This window comes from Gymnoscopelus microlampas (assembly GCF_963454915.1).
Source record: "Gymnoscopelus microlampas genome assembly, chromosome: 4".
NCBI lineage: Eukaryota > Metazoa > Chordata > Actinopteri > Myctophiformes > Myctophidae > Gymnoscopelus > Gymnoscopelus microlampas.
Window position 1 is genome coordinate 32,432,777 of NC_139941.1, and position 26,036 is coordinate 32,458,812.

The following is a 26,036-nucleotide window of genomic DNA, read 5'->3' on the forward strand; positions in this document are numbered from 1 at the left end:
ACCTATTTGAAACGGGTGACTTCTTTCCAAGACCTATGGCTCCCAGCAGCCCAGAATTAAGTCTCTCCTCTCCCAGCTGTGAGAGCCTGGTCTGCAGTCGCAACAGACCCAACGCTACCCCTGCAACCTCCACCTGGCCTGCCTGGGGCTGCAGCTGCTCCACTGACAGGTTTAGGGCTTTGTGCCACCACAGGAACAGTTTGGCTTCATCACCTGGACCACTGGAGACACAACAAACTATTAGAGACAAAACGTTCTATAACAGCACACACAACAGGTGTAACCCCTTCAGACAGGTCGTACAATTAATATCAAAGAGGAAATCTGTGTCATATGCATTTCTAAATACAGCCTTAGCAAGGAAAGAACCCCAAGGGGTCAGGGATGATTGTGCTGTATGAGAAATACCTGGGAAAGGCCTGACTGGTCCATGAGTTGAGTTGAGCCAGCGTTCTCCTGTCATTTGCTGCTGTGTGTTCTGTGTTGAGACGCTGCAGGATGAAGGCATACAGTGTCAGGAAGCTTCCTCCTGACTGGCTCTCAGACAGGAAGTCATCTGCTGTCAACTCGGGCACCTGAAGGGACACCAGCACAGGACCCCAACCTGCAGACTCCTCCTCTGCTGCACATGTAGAAGAAAGAAAACAAAGATATTGTAGTGTGTAGTGTAAGGATATCCTAAATTAAAGAAACTTATGATCAATATTAACCTTTTTAATATTTATATTGATATTACAGTTGGTAGTAGTTAGTTACCGTGGTTGAAGTAAGCAGTGATGCATGCCTCCATGATGCGCGTCATGTGACGCACTGATGCCAAACAGCGGGAGCAGGCGGTGAGGAGCGGCAGGATGGGGAACCCCCTCCCTTTCCTGTCCAGCCACACGATGACATGAGCTGCGAGGGCTTCTCCCGTGGACACACCCACTCCATTCAGTAATGCCAAGACATCGCTGAACAGACTGCAGAATGCCATGTGCCTCTGCTCCAAACCCGTTTCTACAGACAGAGAGAGAAGGTTGAAAACACCATGGATGGCTGGCTGACAGCTGATGATACACTGATGACGATGTGGAAGGACGCAGCTCACCAGGTGGGTTGAATGTAATGACACTCTCCAGCAAAGCCTCCAGCTGGTTTTCCAGGTTCCCAAGCGTGATGCTGCCTCCCTGCTCCAGAGTGATCAGGGACTGTACACACCAACGCACACAAGCTCCAGCCTTCAATGTCTCCTCCTGACAGACAGACAGACAGACACACACACACCATTATTTTGGATGCACCATGTTATTTAACAGGCACATCTGCCTGGAAGCAGAGTTTGCTTGTGATCATAATATTACCTTGCATGATATCGCAAAGTGCACTCTCTCCTTTATGTATATGCATTTAAAGATTCTTTTGTGTGCCATTTTGAACTCCACCAGGCCAACAAGCCAAGAGGCTCATTATGTATTTGCACCTGCCCGTGTGAGTCCATGTGACTGTGTACAGCTAATCTCGGACACAGCTGGACCGACTGGTGTCAAACTTTGCATGCAAATTGGCCTCATTGTGGTGAGATAACAGGCTGCTTTACCTTTTGGCCAATAACTGTTGAACCGTATGTTGTACAATCAAAACCTTTTTCCTGGTTTCCTTGGATCATCGTCAACCCCCCATATAGACCACGTCCAATTACACCTAACTAGATTTTCCGCCATTTTGCATTTACTTCATAATACTTTTTACTACTACTACGTTGTGACAAAATATCTTGTATTCTATGGAGACAAACGGTATCAATGCCATCTATACCCTTCAACTGATCTGAAATAAGCATCTGCTGGTCAGCTCCATGCAGAGATCCGCCACCATAGGTGGCTTGTATTTTATCATAAGCAACCTTTTCTTTGTCGTTTTCTATTGCTCTTTTTTATAAACACAAACAAAACATTGCTGGCATTGAGTAATTCTAATCACAACATTGTCCCATATTTATGTCCCATGTGTAATGATCATGCATTTGTGGGATGAGCTGCACAGCTGATTATGTGGGGGATCCCAAGTGAAATGTGCCACATTGCCCTGCCAAAGTCAAGCAATGTATTCTGTTGGTATTGTCTCAATTGGCACCAGATTGGCAGCTTGGTAGTGTTAAGAGTAGCCTAACAAATGCACCCACGTTGGCTGACCGGTGACGAATCCTGGTTGAGAAATGGAATGCCATCACACAGCCAACGCGTGACCAGGCTGGTGGCGAGCATGAGGAGGTGGAGTAAGGCTGTTATGGATGTATATGGTTCTTCCACCCGCTACTGACTATTGTTTGTTTAACCATATGAGTGTCCCTATTCTGGGGGAATTTGGCTAAAATAACCAATCTACAAGCTCACAATGCGTTTCATTGAGACGCCTTGTAAGATTGTAGATTGGCTATTTTCAGCAAAGATATTTAGTATAGAGGGAAAACAGGAGGGGGCCTAGGCTAGGATAGTAGTGGTTAATAAATAAAGCATAACATTGCTAATATATCCTGTTTATTCCTGCTTACTGATAGGGAGTTGGTTGTTCTGTTGGGCACATTTCACTGAGGATCATCCCCCCAAAAATGCAGGATCATTACAAATGGAACATCACTAGGTAAAAAGGTAAATGGACAAACTGTACAATGATACAAGATATAATGCAACTAGTACAATAAAAAATAAACAAAACCAGAATATCAAAACCTAATAAATGATGCCAACCAAACAATTCCCACCATTTATGAATTTGATCTCTGTTATACTAAATTCAATTTATATTGATTAAATGTACTGTAACTTTTCTTTTGTAGTCATTATGTTGTTAATTGTTCGAATAATGTGTCTCTTTTTATCAGTTGTAAATAGTACACTCCATTGCGGTCGGGGGAAAATAATTCTGCATAATGTAACATTTATTTATCTATACAGGATGTCTATATCTCTAGTTATTATGTGAGCAAATGGGTGAAACAGGTAGACAATAATGGGGTAACTGAATCATTCTGATGATGCCATATTTATCCTGGCAGATTACATAAATCATGTAATAGATTGTGATTGCACACAGGGTAATTATTGCACTGTGCGTTTCCTGTATTTAAATCAGTCCAGAGTAATAACAGAAAGGCAGAGGTCAAAGTTACAGGTTCAACTTTGTTCTGCCATTTCATGTTATTCTTGTACATTATAGACAGCTGAACAGAGACTGGTGGAATCTATACTGTCCTGTGTCCACAGAAAGCATTTCAAAAGGTCAACTTTTGATGAGAGTGCCGCTCATCAATGTCACTCTTTTTGACCAACCAATCAAAATCAAAGAAGAGGCGGGACTGAAAAGATCAACAAACATGGCAGAGGACACAGGCTGATTGCAATTGTGCAACTTCATACAGTACTACCCCTTCTCCTGACAGTGGGATCTTCATTGAGATCCACCACAAGGACTCAGATTCTGGCATCCATGCTTACCATTACTTTATCCATTATTTTGCTTAGGCTATTTGTACTAAAAATACCGTTGTGCTCCACCATAGGAAAAAAAAACACTTTCTGTGGACACAGTAAGAGGATCCATTCTCTCTCACCTCATGTGGAGTGCCATGGGCCAGTGGGTGAAGTCCAGCTGCACTGCGCAGTGACTTGAGCAGCAGATGAGGAGCAGAGTCAGTGCTGAGCAGCAGGGAAGGAGGGTAGTGGGTGCCGACGTATCCCAGAATGCCCTGGTAAGAGGAGAGGTCCAGCTGGTACCAGGGCAGGGAGGAAGACTGGACCAACAGGCTGAGTAAAGGGGAATCCTGTTTACATGAAAAGGGACCAAAAAAGGAGGGAGAAGAAAAAATGTGAATAGAGAGGAATCGAATTGTTGAGTTTTCCTTTAGTGTTGATTTCGTCGACAAACGAAAAATGTTTGTCGACTAACTTTTTTCAATAAAAATAAAAACTAAGCTATGATGACTAAAACTTTCGTCAACAAATAAAGACTAAACTAAAATGTTAGGGAGGGACTAGTGGAGAAGAGATCCAGTGGAACTAAAAGACAAGTCATTTTATGCTTGGTTGTGCTCAGGTGTTCTGAAAATAGCAGATCTACAAGCTCACAACGCGTCGACGCGTTGTGACATTTACTCGACTATAATCTTATGATATTTAGTCGACTAAAACTAGACAAAAACAAAGACATTCAGATGACTAAAATATGACTAAAACTAAATAGAATTTTATTCAAAAGACTATGACTAAACCTAAATCAAACTTGCTGTCAAAATCAACACTGGTTTGGACAGTAGACTGTATAAAAAGAATGGACCCCTCCTAGAGCATAGTCTACTTTATCGTCAATTTTAAAATAAATGTGACCATAATTTACCAAAACGCATATCATGATGATTGAAAGGAGACTTTAAACTAGCGACTGGAAGCATATTGTATTTTTGACAATTTTTATTAAGGTAAGAAAATCTAGTCTAAAGTTTGTCAAAAACCCATCCGCTTGCGTTAAGATAAATTATTTCTGACACCAGCAGGGTTAAAACAGCGAAACTACAGGCCATTCATATGAACTGTCTCTTCCGTATTAGCCTCAATGTAAAACTTTCAAGCTGGGCCCTTGGTTTGGACGTACCGGCTGGCTGAGGAGCTGCTCCTCTTTAGTGAGAAATGCTAACATGTAGAGAAGATACACCAACATGGTGTGTGCATCTTTCTGAGTGCCCACACTGGCTAGAGTCGGATAGGCCTGTATCGCAGTGCTGGGCGGGGTCTGGAAGCTGTCACTCAGGACGCTGACCCAGTTGACCTCGCAAAGGACCTCTCCGAGGAACAGGAAGCAGCTCTTGGGGCTCCCCCTCTCAACCTGAAGGGAACAGGTTTATGAAGAATGAATAAGAAACAGCAGCACTATGTAAAAGACGTAGCAAATGACTTGAATTAAATCAGTGGTGTAAAGTAACTAAGTACTCAAGTACTGTACTTCAGTACAATGTTGAGGTAGTTTTACTTTACTGGAGTATTTCCAATTTTCTGTACGTTTACTTCTACTCCACTGCATCTTAGAGGCAAATATTATACTTTTTTACTCCACTACAATTATTTGAAAACTAGTTACTAGTTACTTTGTAGATTTTGATTATTACTACAAAATATACATTACCCACTTCAGCCCTATATACATTTTGGCCATTTGAAAACACCGATCTACAAGCACACAATGTGTCGCGATGCAACGTATTGTGAGCTTGTAGATCTGCTATTTTCAAAAGATTTTTATACATTTGAAAACTTGTGAATTGGTTCATTTTGCATAATGAGTACTTTCTACTTTTGGTACTTTAAGTACATTTTGATACTCTTCTCTCTTTGATACCAATACTTTTGTACTTTTACTCAAGTACATTTTTAATTCCAGACTTTTACTTGTAACACAGTATTTCTACATTGCATACCATTAGACCATTATTCACACACCTGTGGTCCTTGAGAGAGGTAAAGGCTAATTTAGAGACAGGTTGTAGAGCCTATATTTACGCAGGCCAGGGTCATTATATCAGTTAGGGGTCAAAGGGCTATTTTCAGCATGCAACCAAGTGTAAAAAGTATTGATACTTTTACTTAAGTACAAAATGTGAGTACTTTTTCTACACACTGAATTAAATAAAGTAATAAAGGAAACACAGATCAGAGTGCCTCCTTGGTGGGATTAGATTGGTTTTCCATTACAAATACCATTAGACCATTATTCATACACCTGTGGTCCTTGAGACAGGTAAAGGCTAATTTAGAGACAGGTTGCAGAGCCTATATTTACGCAGGTCAGGGTCATTATATCAGTTAGGGGTCAAAGGGCAGCGACAAGGACCAAGGTCTGAAATTAACAGCTGCATGGCTTGCATGTCTAGGTCCAGTGTTTACATGTTGGGGGTCAGGGGTTTTCAGGTCAGCGGTCAGAACCAGCAGTGGACGAAAAAGTACTCCGATATTTTACTTAAGTAAAAGTATCAAAAAATGTACTTAAAGTACCAAAAGTAAAAGTACTAAAATGTTGGAAATATCAGATCTACAAGCTCACAACGCGTTGCGACGCGTTGTGAGCTTTTAGATCGGCTATTTTCAAATAGCCTATGTATAAATTGTATAAAATAGTAACTAAAGGGTTCTAATAATTGTAGTGAAGTAAAAGTACAATATTTGCCTCTGAGATGTAGTGGAGTAAAAGTAAAAGTACCGAAGATTTGAAATAATCCAGTAAAGTAAAAATACCTCAATGTTTTACTTAAGTACAGTACTTGAGTAAATGTTTTAGTTACTTTACACTACTGAGTGAGAACCAGGGACTGTGTGTGTCATACTTTGAAGAGCTGCTCCATGAGCTGCGTGTCGGGGTGCAGGTATCTCCAGGGAAGGCCACGGAGGTGAACGTGGTACAGATAGAGCAGGTACTCGGGGGTGCGAGGAGCGGTGCAGCTTTCGCAGTATTGCATCATGCACAGCCACAGGGCTCCTCTCTGGCCTGGGAGCAAACGGTCTGGTGCACACACACGCAAACACAACTGTAAATTCTCTGTACACAAGTGCAGATTACAAAGCCTAAACCATTGGTTCTAAAAAGTGGGGTCCGGGGACCCCCAGGGGTCCTTGGGGGGCGGAGTACCAGGGGGTCCCCAGCTAAATTAGTTACTAAATTAGTGTCACAATCATTTTAACCACTTTAACCATTATATTATACTTTGGCTATTCAAAAATAGCAGATATACAAGCACGGCACAGAGTGCCGCGCTATGTAGATATGTAGATATGTAGCTATGTAGCTTGTAAATCTATTTTTTTTTATCGTGAAAATTTGTGCAAATCTTTGAATATATATATATATTCTTTAAAGCGAACATGTTTAACTCAAATCTTTGCTTATGGTGGTCCCTGGAACAAAATATGAGATGGGGTCCGCAGCCAAATATGTATCATTTCGGGGGTCCTTCGCGTGAAAAAGTTTGAGAACCAATGGCCCAAACAACAACAACACACTCATTTTATATATCATATGGAATGTGTGTGTGGGGGGGGGGGCGTTCTGTAGACAGAGCTATTTACTTTGTTGGAGGAACCCACCTCTGAATTTGTGATGTAGTGTGTCAATGAGTTGGGAATAGAGGCCAACCAGACAGCCTGCAGCACTGGCATCGGTTTCCAACCAAGGATAGCAAATTGGGTTACTAAGACATGAAACAGAACAACCATGTGATAAGTGAGAGAACTGTAACTGAATGGTATCAAGCAAATGATGCAGGATTGTCCAAACTGTAGTCATTGTCTTTGTACGTTATTTATTTTGTTGTAATTTCTTTGTAATGCACAACTTCTTCTTTCCTTATATTGATCTGCAGTAAACAGCAAGGGATCGCGGCACTTTACCCATTATGGTCACATGGTTTTGCCAATTTATTTATACTGTGCAGAACTTCTTTCTATGCGAGTAATTGGCCACACTGGGATCAATCAATAAAATCTCCTAGTACTACAACACATATTAAAACTACCACTATTGCTGGAATAAATGAAGAGTTTATGACATCACATTAACAGACACATGGTATGAATGAAATATTTTCATACCTCAACATTTGCTATTCATTTGAACACTATACTGTAGGCCAGTAAAGCCTGATTCACGTTTATTGCAGTCTGTGTGGTCTTGATGGTGCGGTCTCCGTGAATGTCGGGTCGTTTCGAAGTCTGGCGTCATTTTGTTTTAAAATAAATGTTTTTTCTTTAAAGGATTAAAGTCGGAGTGGCTCAAAGATCTGAGTGAGCCTCCAGATCCCCATAGCAACAAACTGGCCCTCTGTTTTTGTCTTGTACCATTGGTCAGTGGTGGAATTTGTTTTGGTACTTTACTTGAGTATTTGTATTTTTGGCTTTCACTCACTCCACTACATTTCAAAGACAAATGTTGTATTTTTGACTCCACTACATTTCTAGGAAGGATGAATGAGCCCTTAAGCCCTATTTCAAATATAGTGAAAATAGCAGATTTACAAGCTCAAGATGTGTTGTGGGCTTGTAGGTCGGCTATTTTCACTATTATTGATTTTCTTTATTCTGGAAAATCTTTGAATTTATTTGGAAAATGTCTACATTTTAATACAGCAATGCATTTATATTAAAAAGAAAATGTTCTTTGTAATTTGTACTTTCGATTACTTACATATTTTTAAAAGCATATACTTTTGAATACTTAGGGATAGTACTCCAGTACTTTAACTCAAGCACAAATTTAACAGAGAAACTTTCAGTTGCAGTAGTAGTTGTAGTCGAGTAGCATTTGACGAGGTGCATCTATACCTTCACTCAAGTACTAGGGTTTTAGTACTTTGTCCACCACTGCCACTGGTAGCCAGCTAATCATGGCAACACGATCTGTGCACCCCCCTACACAATGTAACAAAATCTAGGATGTGTGCGTCTTCACGCTAAGGGCACTATCTTGCCTTACCCCTTATGCCTAAACTTTTCTTTATTATTATTATTTTATGAAAATAGCTGATCTACAGCGACACGTAGAACGGCAATTTGAACGTAAGGGGTAAGGCAAGATAGGCCCCTAAGACCCTCCATGGACAGTCGCACAGGCCGTGATTGTGTCATATTGTCACAGATGCAATATAGACAGCAAGAAGCATGAATCAGGCTTAACTTAAGAGGAAGCAGAGGAGGAGCCATGATTACCTGGCATCGTCGGTGTGCACTGGTAGGATCCACGGCTTAAACAACTTCACAATCTTACTGTGCAGGTCCTGCAGCACTGTCAGTGAGTAGAGTAGAAAACACTTTAACCACTTAAGTCCTATATGCTATATACTAGCCCTATTTAGTACTAAATGCAGGTGATGTGACGTCCCATTGAGCTTGTAGATTGGCTAGTTTCACCATTTAAAAAAAATCTTCAAATACTTATCCAAAGTCATTCCCAGAGCAGAGCACCAGTATACTGTGATAACTTTACCTTTCAGAACTTTGCTGCTACCCACTGGCTCCCTGGCACAGCTGCTGAGCTGCATATTGATTAGACAACCAATCAGATGTTCGCAGAAAGTAACAACCTCACAGATGTACGGGGTCCAGGCAGAGTACAGGCCAAAGGTCCGCAGGTCAGCTTTACTGAGGCGACTCCGCAGAAAGTAATCACTCAGCCAATCAACGGTCTCCTCTACCTGTTAATGACCAACAAGAAGGCAGAGCATTGTCAAGATAAATCGGAGTAAATTCTATTGCTTTATTTTAACAAACTGATGCTCTGATAAACTGCAAACATTTGCTTTCACAATATCAGCAAAAAAGCTAACTAGGAAAGTGCGATCTTTGAAGCGCATAGCTCCGCCAGGCTAGGTTGCCTAGAAAGGACTAGTCTTGTGTTTTAGCCATGGGGACACAAGGAAGCAGGGGTGGGGTTGGGGGGATAAGTGTTTCTACAACATAGCAGGCAACATGTGATTCCAATTTGGGATGTTGCGTTCACTATGTTTAGTTTTTTTGTTGTTGTAAGAAATTGTTTAAGCCAAATACAGGCAAACATTATGGAATCTCAAAACCATGTTTGACGGTCAATGTCACAAGACCATTTGTACCTACTTTGATGAAGGAACCCCCCCCCCCAAAAAAATAACGATACATGTTTATCGCATGACTCCAGAGACAGTGGCCCTCATTTATCAACGCGGTGCAGCCCGAATAATGAGCGTACGGCGAGATCACCGCACCTTTCGGCATTTATCAATATATCCTGACGTGGGCTTCATCCTACTTTACACTGAGATCTCACGTCTGGTCGAGACCAGTTGTTGACGTTGGCTGTGCCCGTTTATTCCATTCTAGACCTGCGGAGCAGCATTGTCTGACGGCCTGACAGGCATCTGGACACATATATCCACTCCAAAATGTATATCTACACTAATAAATAATCCCTGTGAAAATATAACATTTTATAAAGTAATTTAAACAAACTGCTTTTGCTTTAACAGTCATTCAGATAAGATTGTAGATCTGGCTACATTGAAAATAGCAGATATACAAGCTCATAAGCCAGCGTCGCATCGCGACGCGTTGTGAGCTTGTAGATCTGCTATTTTCAAAATATACAGCGCTTCTGCCGGTGCAACGGCTCTGCTGTTATATTTTCATGGCCACCGGGAGATCAGACATTTAACCCATGGTCCAACACACGACACCAGCCTTCATTCATTAATGTTCTCTCCAGGCTCATTAATCTCTCATTAATGCGGAGCGGGACGGGACTCGCCCGTCCGACGGTCCGAGTCTCACTGGGAAATGGGAATAGCCTACATGACGGCTTTATTTTAGTGTAACTCGAACGCGCACTGCTCGGTATGGGTTAAATACATTAATATACAAAAGTATTCCATTCATGCCGATGTGATTGGTATCATAATATGTCATTCATGTAGGCTACAAGCCTACGTGACAATACGCTACGGGCGTGTGTGTGTGTGTGTGTGAGAGAGTGAGAGTGAGAGTGAGAGAGAGAGAGAGAGAGAGAGAGGCGTGTGCGTGTGCGTGTGTGACGAGCGAGGGAAACTCTTTCTTATTGGCTTTTCATGATGTCTTCTTTGGTCGTATTCTGGTTCTTCAATCTTCATGTCGTAAAATCGGGGCGTTTTGAGAATATTTAAGGGCGTGTTATTTAAATGACGCTCGGTTTCAGCCGTGACATTTATCAACGCTGGGACCAAGTGTACGCTCGGATCAGCTGTGTAGGATGCGTTGATAAATGTGACTTCGACGTTGGTGTACGGCCGAATATATGGAAAAATATACGCAGGTTTATACGCTGCGTTGATAAATGAGGGCCAATGTGTACCGATCTGTGAGAATTGGCGAAAGCATAATTCTCACATCCGTGGGTGGAGATAAGGATTAAGGATTAGCTTAGTACAAAGTTAAACTATGCTCTCAGGATCTTATTTCTTATTACAGACATCAATATTAGTTAGTGACATTGTTTTTGTCTCCCCTTACCTGCTGTGGAGAAAGGCTGACAGGGGATCTGTGGGAGGAAGGTGGGCGAGCTAGGGCAGTGCCTTGGCCGTCAGTAGTGCTGCTTCCTGGTTCAGTCTTACCCTTAGTGCTCTGGGAGGTAGGTGAGCAGCTCAGAACTCGCAGAGTCACCTTCCAACACTCTGGACTCAGTAATTGGTCTGAGGAGCCTGTTTTTTTTATAAAAAAAATATATATATATATTTTTTTTAAATACATTCGAGACAGTTAAGACAAATGCCAATCTTTTTTTAGCCAGGTGACATCCCATTAAGATTTATGGGAGTTTAGCTAATTCAGCACCAGGGACAGTGCCTCAGGGTTTCCCTCAGGCAGGTAATAACAGGGACAATATTTCCCAGGCTGCCTCCCATTTACTTTTCATTCAAACCCTCAGATCAAATGAACACTCGATGACGTTTGAGCCTTCATTATGTGTGAGTGGGTCGGGGCTGCTGCTACAAAATGAACTGAGATAACAATAGATGTTACCGCAAGACCACATACTGTATGTTAGTTACTTACAACTTCCTGGTGGTTAAAACATCAACAGATGAAGATAAATGGATCCCACACTACCAAGTCTTTATCTCTGCTGCAAACACTCAACGGTTCCTAAGAGACCAGACATTTATACATAATAACCTCCCTCAATCCCTTCGAATGTGCACTGTTGTGAAGTGACCTGCATAATTGTGTATTGGACCGGCACTTTGTGACATGAGAGAAATTGCCTGAATAGGATCCAACCTCAGTCCACACCTGCTGCAAATTGAAGGAAGTGCATATGGCTCAGCCCCCCCCCCCCCCCAGATTAAAATAAATACTAGGACCTTTACACGCTACAAGTTTACCCAAAAAACTACTATACTAAAACAACACACACTCACTGGTCATAAGCAGACGCAGACAATCGCTGTAGTGGTCGGGGAAATGATGTCGTAAAAGCATGGTCCAGTGTTTTGTGAACAGGTGAAAGGGCGTGAGGAGGTCAGGCTCAGGGTCCCGGCCACAGACGCATAGCGCTCCGTGCACCAGCTCCAGCAGACGGGTTCTCTCAGAGAAGACGGGATGTGCTTCAGTCAGCCAGTGGAACAAGTCAAACTAGAGAACAGAGACACAGGAGCTGAGACCCTATTATATGAGTATTACTATAAGCTATCACTATTGTGTGACAGAGGCTGTAGCGCGTAGCTAACCTTAGTGAGCAGCATGAAAATGACATCAGCAGCACTGTCAGAGTGTAGTGATGACACTACATCCTGGTACAGGAAGACAAGCTCATCAGGCGCCGCGTTGGGAGTGAAAAAGGGGGAAATGAGATGACACAGACGCCTATTCTCCAGGATGGTCTTTAGCACACGGCCACACTCTGCTGACGTGCCTTGGATGAACACCTACGGAAGACACACAATTACAATAATTAAGTCCAATTAATTCTTCAGCCACATTGACCAAAAAAGGCAACCCTATTTTAGGAATTAATATATGTGAAAACTTTGAAAACTTTTCACATTTTACCCTTTTCCCCCCCAAACTATTTCAAAACACTAAATAGCCGATTTATAAGCTTACAACGTGTCGCATCGTCACAAGTTGTGAGCTTGGAGGTCAGCTATTTTCACTATTCATTGTACGCTGAAGCATATAGGCCCTAGGGCTTGGTTAATCTCTTTCATCTATTAATAATCAAAAGGTTCTTTGGGGCATTTTTAAGCCTTTATTTGATAGTGCTAGAGGAGAAAGACAGGAAATGTGGAGAGTAGGGGAATGACATACAGAAAATGGGCAGGCCGGGAATCGAACTGGGGACTCACTGATCCTGGCATTTTCAGCCTATGTGGTACAGCCACTTGGCTATTGGGCCACATTTTGTCATTTTGTGTTCACAAGTTTGTGCATGTGTGTTGTTTTTGTTGTTTACCTGTCCCAGTATCTCCACACAGGAGGAGAGGTACTGGCGTGTCGGTGGGTGTCTCAGTGTGTCCTCGCACACAAACGACACCACCTGGTAGAAGGCAGACACCCCGACGTTCTGCACCGCAGGGCTCTTCTGTGCCTTGTACATATTCACCAGAGCCCTGTGCACATGACAACGTTCATTTGTACTGTCATTCCTAGTGAGGCACTGTCAGATGAATACATTTAATTTACTTGTAGATTTGGGGGGGGGGGGGGTTATATATACTGACGTGATAAAGTTCTCTGTGTGCACCGCGGCTTTGGCCAGGCTTTGAGGAGGTGCAGCCATGGCATCTGCCTGAAGCTTCTTGATGTCACTTCGCAGAGACAGTATTTGAGCTTGTACTGCTTCCTGTTTGTGGACGCTTTCACACTATACACACACACACACACACACACACACACACACACACACACACACACACACACACACACACACACACACACACACACACACACACACACACACACACACACACACACACACACACACACACACACACACACACACACACACACACAGAAAACGGTAGCATTTACACAAATTAATAATAATGAAGAATAGTGAGATTCTGAAATGGTGGAGTGAGAGTGTATGTGGCCTTACTGTGACAGTGATGCTTGCAGGTCCCTCACAGGGCTGCCCACCCTTTCCTTTACACTCCAGCTTCATGGTGACTTGCTCAGGTTGGTTCTTATAGAGCAGAGGGAGGTTCTCCAACAGCTCCTGTTCCATTGCCACCTGCTGGGCTTCCCGTGACACTGCAATCCTGACACAAAATACAAATCCACACCAATTGAGATTATCCCACACATCTGTGATGGCACATAAAAGCTTGTATCAGCTGCTAAATGAGCTGCTAAAATCTCTTACAGGCACATGAGACTGTGATATTGTGCCTAATTTTGATTCCTTTTTTTAGCATGTACCTTAAATTGATATTGTTGTAATGTTATCTGAGATTTCCCCTTGTTTCTTTCTCTATTCTTATGACTATATTAACTGCAATCTTTGGAAGCTTTTACACATGTAAACTTGTGATGTGACAATAAACTTGAATTTGAAGTTTGTGTTTGTGTTTGTGTTTGTGTGTGTGTGTGTGTGTGTGTGTGTGTGTGTGTGTGTGTGTGTACCTGGCCTGGTCCTGCAGGGTGCTGAGGTCAAACTTCAGCAGTTCAACAGCAGCTTTAGTGTCAGTGAGGCATGTGCGGGGGATGGCAGCCACAGGGGCTTTCTGCGGCTGCAGGTCTGGAGCGGAGTGAGGCACTGGGTGCTTCTGCAGGTTGGACAGGATACGCTCCTTGGCTGCACACAACAAGAGCGGAAATGTGACAGAGAAACACGTCTGTAGGATTATAGTGTTAATAAATGATGAACTGAGCAAGACTTAATTATTAAAAGGTTATGATTTAGAGCGAACAAGCACACGTTGCAGAGAGTAAGCCCACTTAACTTTAATCAACAGGGTCCCCACACATTTTTAGCAATGAATTTCCAAAACTTTTCCAAAACTTTTCCAGAATATTTAGCCCAATTTCCAGGCCTATATAACAATCATTCAGCGCAATAATGTGTCTCTTACTCCTATGTACAATGCCCAAAGATAGGCAGTGTAGCAAAATAAATAAATAAAAAACAATAAAAAGTGTTTGGGGGTGGGGCACAGCCGCGAAACCTCGCTCAAATAGAGCCTGCGCGAGCGAAAATAGGAGGGGTGGACGACGTCGTTGCACGGTTCGTTGTCGCTTGCGGTAGGTCAGGATGGTCTCATTCAAAAACATGTATTTTAATGAGATTTCATCGCCCGCTCGCGTCGCGTCGCGTCACGTCGCATCGCTGGCAGTGCGGATGGGGTGTTACACAGCCTGTTCGGCGAAAAACTACTTATGTTACATATTTCGTGTAATGTTATACATGTTTATGAAAAGGTTTTGTATTAAAAAAAATCAATAGCCAAAAACAATGCATAGCCAAATATTTTTCAAGGACCCTTGATAAATTCCAGGACCTTTGATGAAGTTTGATCAATTCCAAACCTTTTCCAGTACTGGATTATTATTTTTTTAATTTCAAAATATTTCCAGGAATTTCATGACCGTGGGGACCCTGAATCAATCATAGGGATTGAAATGAGAACCTGAGGAATGCAGGTGAAAAATTAACTGTGGCGGGTAATGCCTTCAAGTTACTTTAACCACTTCATCACAATAAACTGGAAAACATTGCAAGCTGTAGGACTTTTTGGACACACAGCAGTAAAGCTGGCTACCTACCGGCATTGGGGCTGGTGTAGTCAGTGAATCCAGGGCTCTGGTTCTGGTGGAAGATGGGCTCACTCTGCACCTTCTCCCACAGAGACAGAACCTCCTTCTCGTCATACTGCACACGCTCAAGGTCCAAATACTCCAACCACGGCTCCTACAACATCATAAAACACGTGTTGAACATTATCCCCCACAATGCAATCTGACAAGTGTCTTGTCTTCTACCATCACTATTCTAGTTGTTGATTATTCAGTACACATGCATACCCCGGACAACACAAAGAAACACACACACACACACACACACACACACACACACACACACACACACACACACACACACACACACACACACACACACACACACACACACACACACACACACACACACACACACACACACACACACACACACACACACACACACACACACACACACACACACACACACACACACCTGTTGTCGCTGCATGACCTTGGCTAGTCTGTGAGGGTCGTACTGTTGAGGGAGAGAGGGAAGGTATACTTCCTGCTTCTGGAGCGTTTCATCGTCCAACCAAACAGCAAACACACCGAATAACCTGAAGGGAAGGAATCACATGCATACATACTGTCAGCTGCTACAACTGACATCAATGGAGGAGGGGTGTGTTTGATAAATAAAAGGAGGTGGGGTGGGTACAAGTTGTGTGGCATGGTCCTACCTGACCAGCTCCGTGTGTAGCTCAGGAGAGGTGAGGTACGACGGCTTGGGGCTCTCATCCCCTGGGCTGTGGGGTTCTGAGGAGGGCGTATGTGGTGGAGGCACCCTAAGTGCCTGGCTGGCGGCATGGTGGAAGTCAGACACTTCCTGGAGTCTCTGGCTCAGGTCTCTGAGTAAAGACATCTGGGCGGAGGCCTGGAAGAACCTCCGGCCAATACAACCACCAGCAACCAGCCTGGTGGACAGTGTGGATAAACAATGGCTTACTATTCAGTCTTAGGTCTAGATCAAGTATATGTTCATGTCTTGGACAGTATGGATAAACAATGGTGTACTATTCAGTCTTAGGTCTAGATCAAGAATATGTTCATGTCTACAGGTATATATGTGTGTCATACCCATAATCAGGGCCTGGCTGTCGGAGGTAGAGCTGGAGGAATCTTTGCCAGACCAGTGGTAGGAGAGGGTGGTCAGGGGGAGTGGCTACAGCCTGACACGCCCAGCGGTACACCTGCAGCCGATGCAGAGACGGAGCTACCGGCAACTTCAGCCGCTGCTGTGCCTTCTGGCTCACAAGCAGATGATTAAGATTAATATTAACCACACAGTTAAGTGTTAATCTAGCTCACAGTACAAAAGAGTATAAAAATAGATAGGACACTGAGGATTTACCGTGCACATACAGTACAACTTAATTAATGATACATTACGGTGCGTATGCAACGCGTTGTAAGCTTGTAGATCAACCATTTTGGCTATTTTTCAAAACTTGTTTTTATCGCACCCCGGACAACCCCATAAAAAACTAAACAATAACTAAATCCAAGCCTTTACAAAATGGTTTTGCTAGTTTTTTTCAAAGTTTTTTCTTTAAACAAATTCAAAATAAACTGAAATTGAAGACCAATGGAAAATTATGTCAATACACGTGTGTGTGTTTGGATTTGGATACCTTCAAGGCCTGGTCTGGCGAGAGGTTGGGCTCTGACAGGAGCTCATGTTCAACACAGCGTCTGACCTGAGAGTCGTCCTCATACATGCCCTCCATGCTCAGCACCAGCCAGGCAAACCAAACCTACCCAACAGAGACATGACAGACCTGTTAGGACTGAGAACTTCAACTGCTGCCTTCAAAAGTGCAAGCATCAAGGTCTTTACACCAACCAACATGAATAAACGATACGAAAATGTGTTGGCGAATATTACACATCAAACTATTCATAAGGTGATGCCTCATTCATACAGGTGGATGATTTTATTCACGGTAAAAAAAGATAATAATAATAAATAAATGTGTCGCTTTATCGCTGCCCAATATTCACATTCAGTGTGGATGTACTCATGACACAAACAGCAATTTAAATTAATGCGAATTCATCAGACGAAATAAACGCTCCCGGTGTGTACAGACCTAAATACTGTAACGTGCTTTGGGAACTCTCACCTCTCCACTCAGGGATTGGCCTTCTATGAAGGAGGGTGTGGCATTTCCAGCAATCCAGCCAACCAGAGATGAGAGCAGACCTCGGTCTCCATGGTAACCTAAAGCATCCTACATAGGGAGCATTGAGATACAATAAAAAAAATAAAAGACTAAGTACTTCAGGTACCACTGTGTGTGACAACGTAAGGGAGGAGGAAATGGATGTTCAATTGTGTGCCTGATTTACTCCTAACACCCACTGTTTCTTAACACTTATGCTGCTTGCCATGCCTGCCTGTCAGCCAATGTACATTCATTCTTCAAGCATCTTTAATAAACTTTAATACATAAATTCATTCAGATCACATGAACCCTAGCATCCTATTTTTGGGCCGAACAGTCGATGAAAATAGCTGATCTACAAGCTCACAACACAAGCGTGTTGTGAGCTTGTAGATTAGCTATTTTTGGTGAAGATATTTAGTGTCGAGGGAAAAAAGGAAGGGGCATAGCATTAGCATAGGCCTCTGCGGGACTCCATTCAACTAAGTTTAAAGGGGTATATTAAGGGTTTAAGTTAAAGTTGAGTTATTGCATTTTGTGTTTACATGCTTATGACGAATGAGTAGGGTGACCACCTCCAAACAGGCCCATTGAGGGACAGGTGAACCCCTTTTGCGGGACACATGCGCGCGTGCACGCTTTTTGGTTATTGTGCGGATTCTGTTAGTTTTATTTCAGATTTTTGGTTACTTTATTTCGGTTTTAGGGTTAGGATTAGGGTTAGGTTAGGGTTATGTTATTTTTGCCTGATTTTACCGATTTATTATCAAAAAAAAAAAATCAACAAAAAAAAAAAAAAACTTTTGCAAAAAGTGGGGGGTATGAAATCACGGATCTGTGAGAGTGAGGGAGTCGCGTCGTACGCACAGTGAATAAACCCCTTTGTTTCAGAGGATAGACAGACAATAATAACAAACTTAATGCAGCTGAGAAACTTTGGTCAACTTCATTATGAACTTGCATAATACATGGTATTTTGGTCGCAAAAAAATACCTATTCTACTTTGGATCTGATGGATAGGGTTCTGTGCAGACTGCAGTCCATTTGGAAACACTTGGTTGGACCCTACCTGGTCGTAGTGTCACTGTTGCCTGGTCCATTGCTCCTAACATTATCAGAATGGCAGCTGCTAAATCCTTTGATCTCTGATGACCGTAACATTCTCAGTGTCCTCCTCTTCAATACCTTCGGTTTTGGTCAAACTACCCCCCCAACTTGGAAGCACCAGGAGGTTGTTTGTTTATAATTATTCCCGTGGTCACTAGTTTGAGTCGTGGCGGGGGTCTATCACTTTCTGTTTCTTTTTCCTCGGTAGCTTGCACTGTTTTAAAATACTTGCTTAAATATGCACACTTTGCAGCTAGCACAGATAGCTCTTGTTTCCTCTCATTATGTTGTTGAGCTCCTGATTATTTTCTTTCCCCAAATTCAACTTGTAAACAAGCCGGTGAATGAAATCACATGTTGCTGCTGGTGGCCGGGATATAATACAAGAACGCCTCGCCCCAAAACACACTCGCCCCGGGTATATCCGGCGGCCTTGGTCGGCGAAAAAAATAGGGGCGAGTGTGTTTTGGGGCTGCGTGCGTTTCTCGTCAATGAGTATTGCGGAAATAATATGAATACTATTATGGGGATATGATATAATCCTACTGTATAGCCTACGCTAATATATTGGAAATGACAAAATAAATATAAGAGCAGTTTTGTTTCTCTCTCTCGAATCTTTGATTCGCGGGACATTGTTCCGTTTGTGCGGGGCGCGGGACAGACGGTCCAATTTCGGGACTGTCCCACGAGATTCGGGACGGGTGGTCACCCTACGAATAAGATGTTGTGGTGGATTATTTTAGGCATTGAGTTGCACCTGTGATGATGTGTTCAGTGTATGTCCTGCATTGGGGGGAGGGGGTTCTTCTCTGGTTCATTGGAGAGCCTACATACATATATATATTGTTTGTATTTGTTGATGCCATGTGGTCATTTTGTGTACATTTTCTATGCTACATGGTGAACTGAACTACATAGGACCACAATGGAAACAAAGACCCCAGGACTTTTTTGTGTTATCCTTTTAGCCTTAATGTCTTATTGTACCTTGTGCTGTTACATTTCTGACTAATACAAGTATTCAATCAATCATAAAAAGCATTGGGGAAGTCAGGGGCATGTCTCTGTGAGGATCATATGGAATAAGGAATTTCCTCAATAATGCTATTTTCATAATTCCTAACATGCCTGCACCCAATAACCACTTAAACCCTATATAATTCATTGGCTGGTGTCCCTCAGGGGTCTATAATTGGTCCCCTCCTTTTTCCCCTCCACACCAAATCTCGTCACCACAAATACACAATCTACAAGCTCACAACGCGCTGTGTGCTGGTTGATCGGCTATTACAGTGAGTCATGCCCAGAAAAGGGATGCTAGGGTTCATGCGTTTAAAAAAAACACGGGCCCATAGGACTCCAGCAGTTATCTACTGTGTGTGTCTATGTACCTTATGCTGTTGGTACAATAATTTCTGCACACACTCCTCCTGGTGATGTGTGAAAGCGGCACGGCAGATTTGATCCATGAGGAACAGGACTGTTCTGTCCCGGTACCACAGGCTCTGCTGGGTTACAATCCCAACCCAGAACTCTAGAACTGCTGCAGCACCCACACGGCCGGGCCTGGAACTCTCCACCACGTGGGTCTGGAATTTACACAATGACAGAGATTCAAATACAAAATACATGATCAGACCCACCCTTTAAAGCTTTAAAAGTACAATTCTAGCTATAGAAGTCACTTTACTAATTAGTGTCAGATTCATGTAAGTTACATGCAAATATGTTAAATATAAAGCGGAACTCTGTTCACATAAGACATTTTACTTGGTGCTTGGCGGTCGGATAGAAGACAAATTATAAAAATACATACAGTAGATGAGAGAAAAAATAATATATAATAGAGTATAAATAAATAAATATCAGCGTTTAAAGGAAGAAGTAAACGCCAACAGCTTTAGTTTATCTGGGGCATGTTCTTCTGTTTTGAAATTCAGTGCTCTACGCATGGATTTTAACAGTGAAGATTCCTTATTGATTGTTCTATGACTTATAGGCTACTAATGTTACTACTGACAGTCTGTGCTATAGAAACACAGTGGGAGTGGAAGCAATGTACAGCTTTAACTGTACATAAAAATGCATTCTTTCTTATGAAGGGTCTTTGTTGTGTACCTGTATGACGCTGTTGAGTAGTCTGACATTGTCTCCATAGGTGGCCCCTGTGAGGAGCGGCGCCACCCGGTGGGTGACCTGCTGCGTCACACCCTGAGGACACACGCTATCATACTGCAAGAACAACTGGACACAGCTCACAAACCTGTGAGGGAGAGAGGATGGATAATTGTTACTTGTGACTAAGCCAGCATTTCTCAATTCAATGTGCAATTTCTCTCACAGCCACAGGCCAATGATTAGGCTGCAATTAATTAGGATGTTGCCTACTGGGGGTTCTTGAGCAGGTAGAAGCTGTGAGAGTAGGTTGGAGGCAGGATGTTGTCCAGCAGGTGCACAACAGCTCTCAGGTGGCGAGACTGAATCAGACTCTTCAACAAACCCACTCCCTCGGTACAGAACTGTTCCAGACTACAACACCACACAATACAATCCACTTTACTTATATAGAAGGTTACCAAAGAGCTGCAGAATAAAATTGATCGCACCACGTATATAAGATAAGAAACATAAAACAACCAAAGTAATAAAAAAAGAAAAGAAACATAAAACACTGTAAGAAACAGTAGTCTGTGATACAGATGATGTTCCACTCCACTTTAATTAAAACTCAGTTGGAATTATTTGGGCCAATAATATACAGACTTTATATAACTGATACATGAATTGTGTGTGCGTGCGTACAAACCTGTGTCCCACTGTTGTCATAGCTATGGTCAGGTAGCATCCAATAGGGATGCCTGCTTTCACAGCGCGGAGAACAGAATGCATGCTGGGAGCATGTGGGAGCTCTGGGGAAGGGTTAGGGGCCGTGCCTGGGGCGGACCAAGCTGCCTGAGGGCTCTGAGCATTGGCATGGAGCTTGAGCCTCAGCAACAGTTGCCATGCCCATTGGCTAAAAGATGCTTCAGGGGACACACCTAAACGGAGGACACTGGCCAGGTAGGACACCTGCGATAAGACATAGAAGGGACAGAAAGGGACGGATACACCAATGTTATGGACATACAATTCCATATCAGTACCCATCGTTTTTCCATTTACGTTCTTCCCCTCGGACGAATAATTCAAAAATATGAAATTTCATTCCACCGTTATGCAAATGACACACAGCTGTATCTCCCCCTGAAACTAAATGCCCAGTCTATACTTCCCAGCCTCAGGAATTTGCCTTGAGGAGGTGTTGAGTGGCACTACGCTTTCTACAACTACGTTTGAAGTTAGTTGTACAGTACTAATTGGTCCCCCTGACTCATCACGCAAATATAACACGTTCTTGGCAACCTGTCCACCATGTTCAAACCCCAAACCAAAACCTTACATTTTACAAAGAGGTATAGTAAAAGTCAGTTTCTTCCAAATTCAAATTGTCGGAAAAATCAAGCCATTTCTCTCTGTCCAGGACATTTACAAAGTCATCCACAACCTCATATCATACCGCTTGGTGTAATATAAGTACTCTGTTACCACTCATCCAGCATTACTACGGTAATGAAGTTTTACTAATGCACTATGTACGTATATATAACCTATATTTAATTTAAAATACATTTTACAAGTATTCACTGTCCAAGATGCAGGAGTTACACACATTCCATGCTTAACATTGACAAAACAAGACAGAACAGACATACATACTGACTACCGGATACACATTAAGTGTAAATACCTCATTATAAATGTGAAGCAGAGTACATACCGCGTGACTATTCCCTACATTTGCGCATACTAAAGCTGACCATAAATTTCACTGGAAATGGAGCATTAGTTATGATTTGCTGACTGCTGTTCAGTGAGCCAATTTGCCAAATATCTCCTATACATATTTCAGATTTATTCTCTCCTTTGTGTATTCATTTATCTTCTTATGTAGTGATGTTAATCCTTGTATCCTCATACACCTGTATTTTATTCTGTCCATCTGTATCCTTTGGGATAAAAATGGTTTTATCCGATCTTACCTGTTTGATGCCTTCTGATATGAGGCCACTGTAAGGTTTATCCGTGAGGAACTTCTGATAGGCCTCAGCCACAAGCAGAGCCACCTCATTGTGGAGGGATGAAGGCAGGGCTAGAGAGCCATCCTACAGGGACAAATACACTCAATCACAACCGTGAACGAAGGAGCAGTTTTATAATAATCACAAAAAGATTATTCACTGGAGCTCGTCAGGGCAAATGTGTAGAACACACAACTATGGACAGAGGAAAGCCAGTCTGCTCACAGCTTTTGTGCTCCAAAAATATATCTTGTAAAATCCCAAAACGTGCACAAGCACACAAACATTGCACATCCATGTGACATGGTCATAGTACCTGAGCATAGCCCCAATTCAGTCCCTCCAGTATGACACAAGCCAGCCGGTTCTCCACAGCAGAGAGAGGGTGTTGTAGCAGCCAGGACCCTATTACACACACCTCCTCCGGACTCGGTTTCCACATGCACAGTGGCAGCTCTTTACATAGGTATAATGCCACCTAACACACACGCACACACACACACACACACACACACACACACACACACACACAGAATGGACTTGTCACAAACTCAATAGATTTGTAACTTTACAATAGCGTTTTTACAGTTCTTATTATATATCTGGAATATCACTGTGAAGTTTCCCTACTATGTTAGTTCTAAAACTGATAGAATGGCGCTACCTACCATGCCCACCATCTGTATGGTTTCTCTCAGTCTTTCCAGCAGCACAGAGATGATGCATGGATGTGCTGTTGCTATGGCAGCAAGCAATTCACGCCCAACCTTAGAATAGGTCTCTCTGGTAGAGACGCTGACATAGGACACCTGGGAGAGAAATTGAGAGGTAGGTTCAAAGAAAGGGTTCAGATGATGTCTAGTAAGGTGAGAATATGTAGGGACTCCAGTGGTGCAGTGGTTATGGTGTATATGGTGTATATATTTTAGTTCTTCAGAAAGACTTGAGAGTGAAGAAATGAGGCTGTTAAGTACATACGTATGTACAAACAGTAATGATCAAATTAATCATGTCGACCTCAGGATCCACATGGGAACGGCATGGCTCCAATGGGGATCTCAGACTTTATGTGGCCAGCCTGTGATGTCAGTCATGTATATGACGTAGTTGTCTAATGACTTATCTACAATGTGAAATGTGAATTGTGAATTGTACAAATAATTGTGTTACTGTGGTCCAATGGCAGTGTGCACAGGAAATGTTGAGCTGATCGGTCCAGCGTTTTGTGAGATTAGCTCCAGAAACACAGACAGATAGACCAACCCTCTCATAGATAGACTACATAGACTCCTGCAGAGCCATGCAGGAAAAAGAGGAGTGTCCTGGGAACTCTGATATAAAATGGGAGAATCACATCGAGACGCAACGCTACTGGTGAAGATGCTTCAAAAATTGGCAAAACAGTGTGGTGCACCTGTGGAGCAGACCTGCGGGGACGGGGGAAAAAATCATTCTAGCAGATGTTCGATCTTATATCAAACGTTCATCTGCATTTGCCATTGTCCACCGTTCCTACCACATCTCCTGGCATCAAAACAGGAAGGAGTGGTGCAAAAACTTGAGAATATTAAAACTTTTATGCACATATAAAACCACTAGAAAACCCAAACACCTGGTGCAAAAATGGAGCACATGCCAGGTGTGCCATACCATAGGAAAACAATAGTTTTGCTGGTGATTCGTTCCTAGCACCACGTCTCGGCCCCCATGGTTTAAATGAAGAATATTTGCACATTTTCACCTTCACAAGTCTTCTTTTTTTGGGGGGCTTTTCTGCCTTTATTGGACAGTACAGTTTAGAATGACAGGAAATAGGAGAGAGAGAGAAGTTTGATATACTGTTTAGTGACACTGTGCAAATATACTTTATTAAAACATTATCTCAATACCTGGGATGCTTTTCTTTTTCATTACTGTTTGATCATTTACATCTTCTCCATGTACAATAACCCATCATCATGAGGATGATGCCAAAAGAAAATGTTCATGGCCTATTTTTAATGACATCACATCTCACATAGATTTAATTCTCCCTCCTGCCTTTCTCCTACCCTACCTGGTAGATGAGCAAGGCGATGGTTTTGATGAAGGCGGGGTCAGAGTGCTGAGTGGGAGTGGCCATGTGTGCCAGTGCTGTGAGGAGAGAGATGCCGTCAGAGCTGTTGACCTCACACAGCCAACGCTCAAATCTTTCCTGGTGCTCTGGCTCTGAAACATGGAATAGAACAGAATATCAATCAGGTCCCGTCAATATCAGGGATTAAATTAGTCACAACATTGTAAACTACTTCAGAAAGGTTGACTTTCAACTTGGGGTGTATTCAGACCGGTGACCGGTTAAATGTGGCTTTTAGGTGGTCTGAAAGTAGGCAGTTAATCAAGTTATACTTTGAGTTACCTCTGAGAGCCTTCAGACAGGCATGCGTGCTATCTGCAGACACAGGTGTTTCTAGTCCTGCCGTCTCGGCACACTGCATGGCGTACAGAACCCTCCACAGCATGGAGCTGGACAGAGTCCCATAAGGCATCTCAGACATAAACAGCCAGATACCCAACCTGGAAGGGATCACCGCAGAGAATAAATGTGTTGAAATACGTTGGCCTTGAAAGCACATAGTGTAAATAACTTTGCGGATAAGAACTCGCCTCTTGTTCCTGAGTACATGTAGAACAGCACGGAGGAACAGGTGGTCATATTCCAGCTGTAGCTTGTCCAGAGAAAGGCTGTGCGTGTGGGAGCTGGCTCCAGCAGAATCACTTACACTCACATACTGTGCCCAGTGGTCACTAACGTAACAAACTGTCATTCTGAAGGATGATAACAAAGGGGACAAAGTAACAATTAAATAACAATTCATGTACTGTATTTGCTAACTCTAAAATGTGTTTTTAGAGGCATTGGAGTGTAATTACTTTGTGTTCTAATCTTAACAGCCAGTGATTTGGTTGCACTGACCGTATAGTGTGTCCTATTCGCTTGACTAGCTGCCGGTATCGAGCCCTGTTGTAGGTCTGAAGTCCGACGGCCAGAATCTCAATGAGCGAGGAGGCAAACGCAAACACTCGCATCATCTTCTGACTAGAGCAGGCCTGGGGCTCATAAACACCTGGAACAGGGGATTTGCTCGTTAGCTCGTACAGAGGTTAAGTCGACTGACAAGACAGGAAGACAAGACAGACTCCCTCACCCTGCTTGCTCATCCCCAACATGTGTGAATAAAGCTGCTGGAAGGGGAACTGGGACAGCAGGGATATGAGGTCCTCCTCACACAGAAGCAACCAGCTGCTGTCTGGGTCCTCGTCCTGTACAAAGAAGACACAGCCATTGCAGACAGAGCTT

General features: G+C 42.8%; 1 protein-coding gene across 2 annotated transcripts in view; it reads right to left on the minus strand.

Annotated features, from left to right (window-relative positions):
• The window catches only part of epg5 (ectopic P-granules autophagy protein 5 homolog (C. elegans)), a 34,545-nt gene that overhangs the window by 2,749 nt on the left and 5,760 nt on the right, over positions 1 to 26,036 (minus strand). For both annotated transcript variants that reach the window (XM_084054000.1, XM_084053999.1), the window contains exons 10-44: positions 25,885 to 25,999; positions 25,653 to 25,803; positions 25,343 to 25,504; positions 25,095 to 25,252; positions 24,753 to 24,904; positions 23,365 to 23,505; positions 23,013 to 23,174; positions 22,658 to 22,780; positions 21,385 to 21,647; positions 20,967 to 21,107; positions 20,697 to 20,841; positions 19,970 to 20,167; positions 17,426 to 17,533; positions 16,934 to 17,056; positions 16,380 to 16,546; positions 15,983 to 16,216; positions 15,736 to 15,859; positions 15,288 to 15,432; positions 14,148 to 14,319; positions 13,621 to 13,783; positions 13,244 to 13,386; positions 12,976 to 13,132; positions 12,251 to 12,448; positions 11,942 to 12,155; positions 11,034 to 11,221; positions 9,004 to 9,211; positions 8,727 to 8,802; positions 7,110 to 7,213; positions 6,353 to 6,528; positions 4,630 to 4,860; positions 3,593 to 3,802; positions 1,091 to 1,235; positions 757 to 999; positions 409 to 622; positions 3 to 221 (exon numbers count right to left, since the gene is read on the minus strand). In XM_084054000.1, coding sequence (XP_083910126.1) covers positions 3 to 221; positions 409 to 622; positions 757 to 999; positions 1,091 to 1,235; positions 3,593 to 3,802; positions 4,630 to 4,860; positions 6,353 to 6,528; positions 7,110 to 7,213; positions 8,727 to 8,802; positions 9,004 to 9,211; positions 11,034 to 11,221; positions 11,942 to 12,155; positions 12,251 to 12,448; positions 12,976 to 13,132; positions 13,244 to 13,386; positions 13,621 to 13,783; positions 14,148 to 14,319; positions 15,288 to 15,432; positions 15,736 to 15,859; positions 15,983 to 16,216; positions 16,380 to 16,546; positions 16,934 to 17,056; positions 17,426 to 17,533; positions 19,970 to 20,167; positions 20,697 to 20,841; positions 20,967 to 21,107; positions 21,385 to 21,647; positions 22,658 to 22,780; positions 23,013 to 23,174; positions 23,365 to 23,505; positions 24,753 to 24,904; positions 25,095 to 25,252; positions 25,343 to 25,504; positions 25,653 to 25,803; positions 25,885 to 25,999 — 5,873 coding nt within the window. The remainder of the gene's footprint in view (positions 1 to 2; positions 222 to 408; positions 623 to 756; positions 1,000 to 1,090; positions 1,236 to 3,592; positions 3,803 to 4,629; positions 4,861 to 6,352; positions 6,529 to 7,109; positions 7,214 to 8,726; positions 8,803 to 9,003; positions 9,212 to 11,033; positions 11,222 to 11,941; positions 12,156 to 12,250; positions 12,449 to 12,975; positions 13,133 to 13,243; positions 13,387 to 13,620; positions 13,784 to 14,147; positions 14,320 to 15,287; positions 15,433 to 15,735; positions 15,860 to 15,982; positions 16,217 to 16,379; positions 16,547 to 16,933; positions 17,057 to 17,425; positions 17,534 to 19,969; positions 20,168 to 20,696; positions 20,842 to 20,966; positions 21,108 to 21,384; positions 21,648 to 22,657; positions 22,781 to 23,012; positions 23,175 to 23,364; positions 23,506 to 24,752; positions 24,905 to 25,094; positions 25,253 to 25,342; positions 25,505 to 25,652; positions 25,804 to 25,884; positions 26,000 to 26,036) is intronic.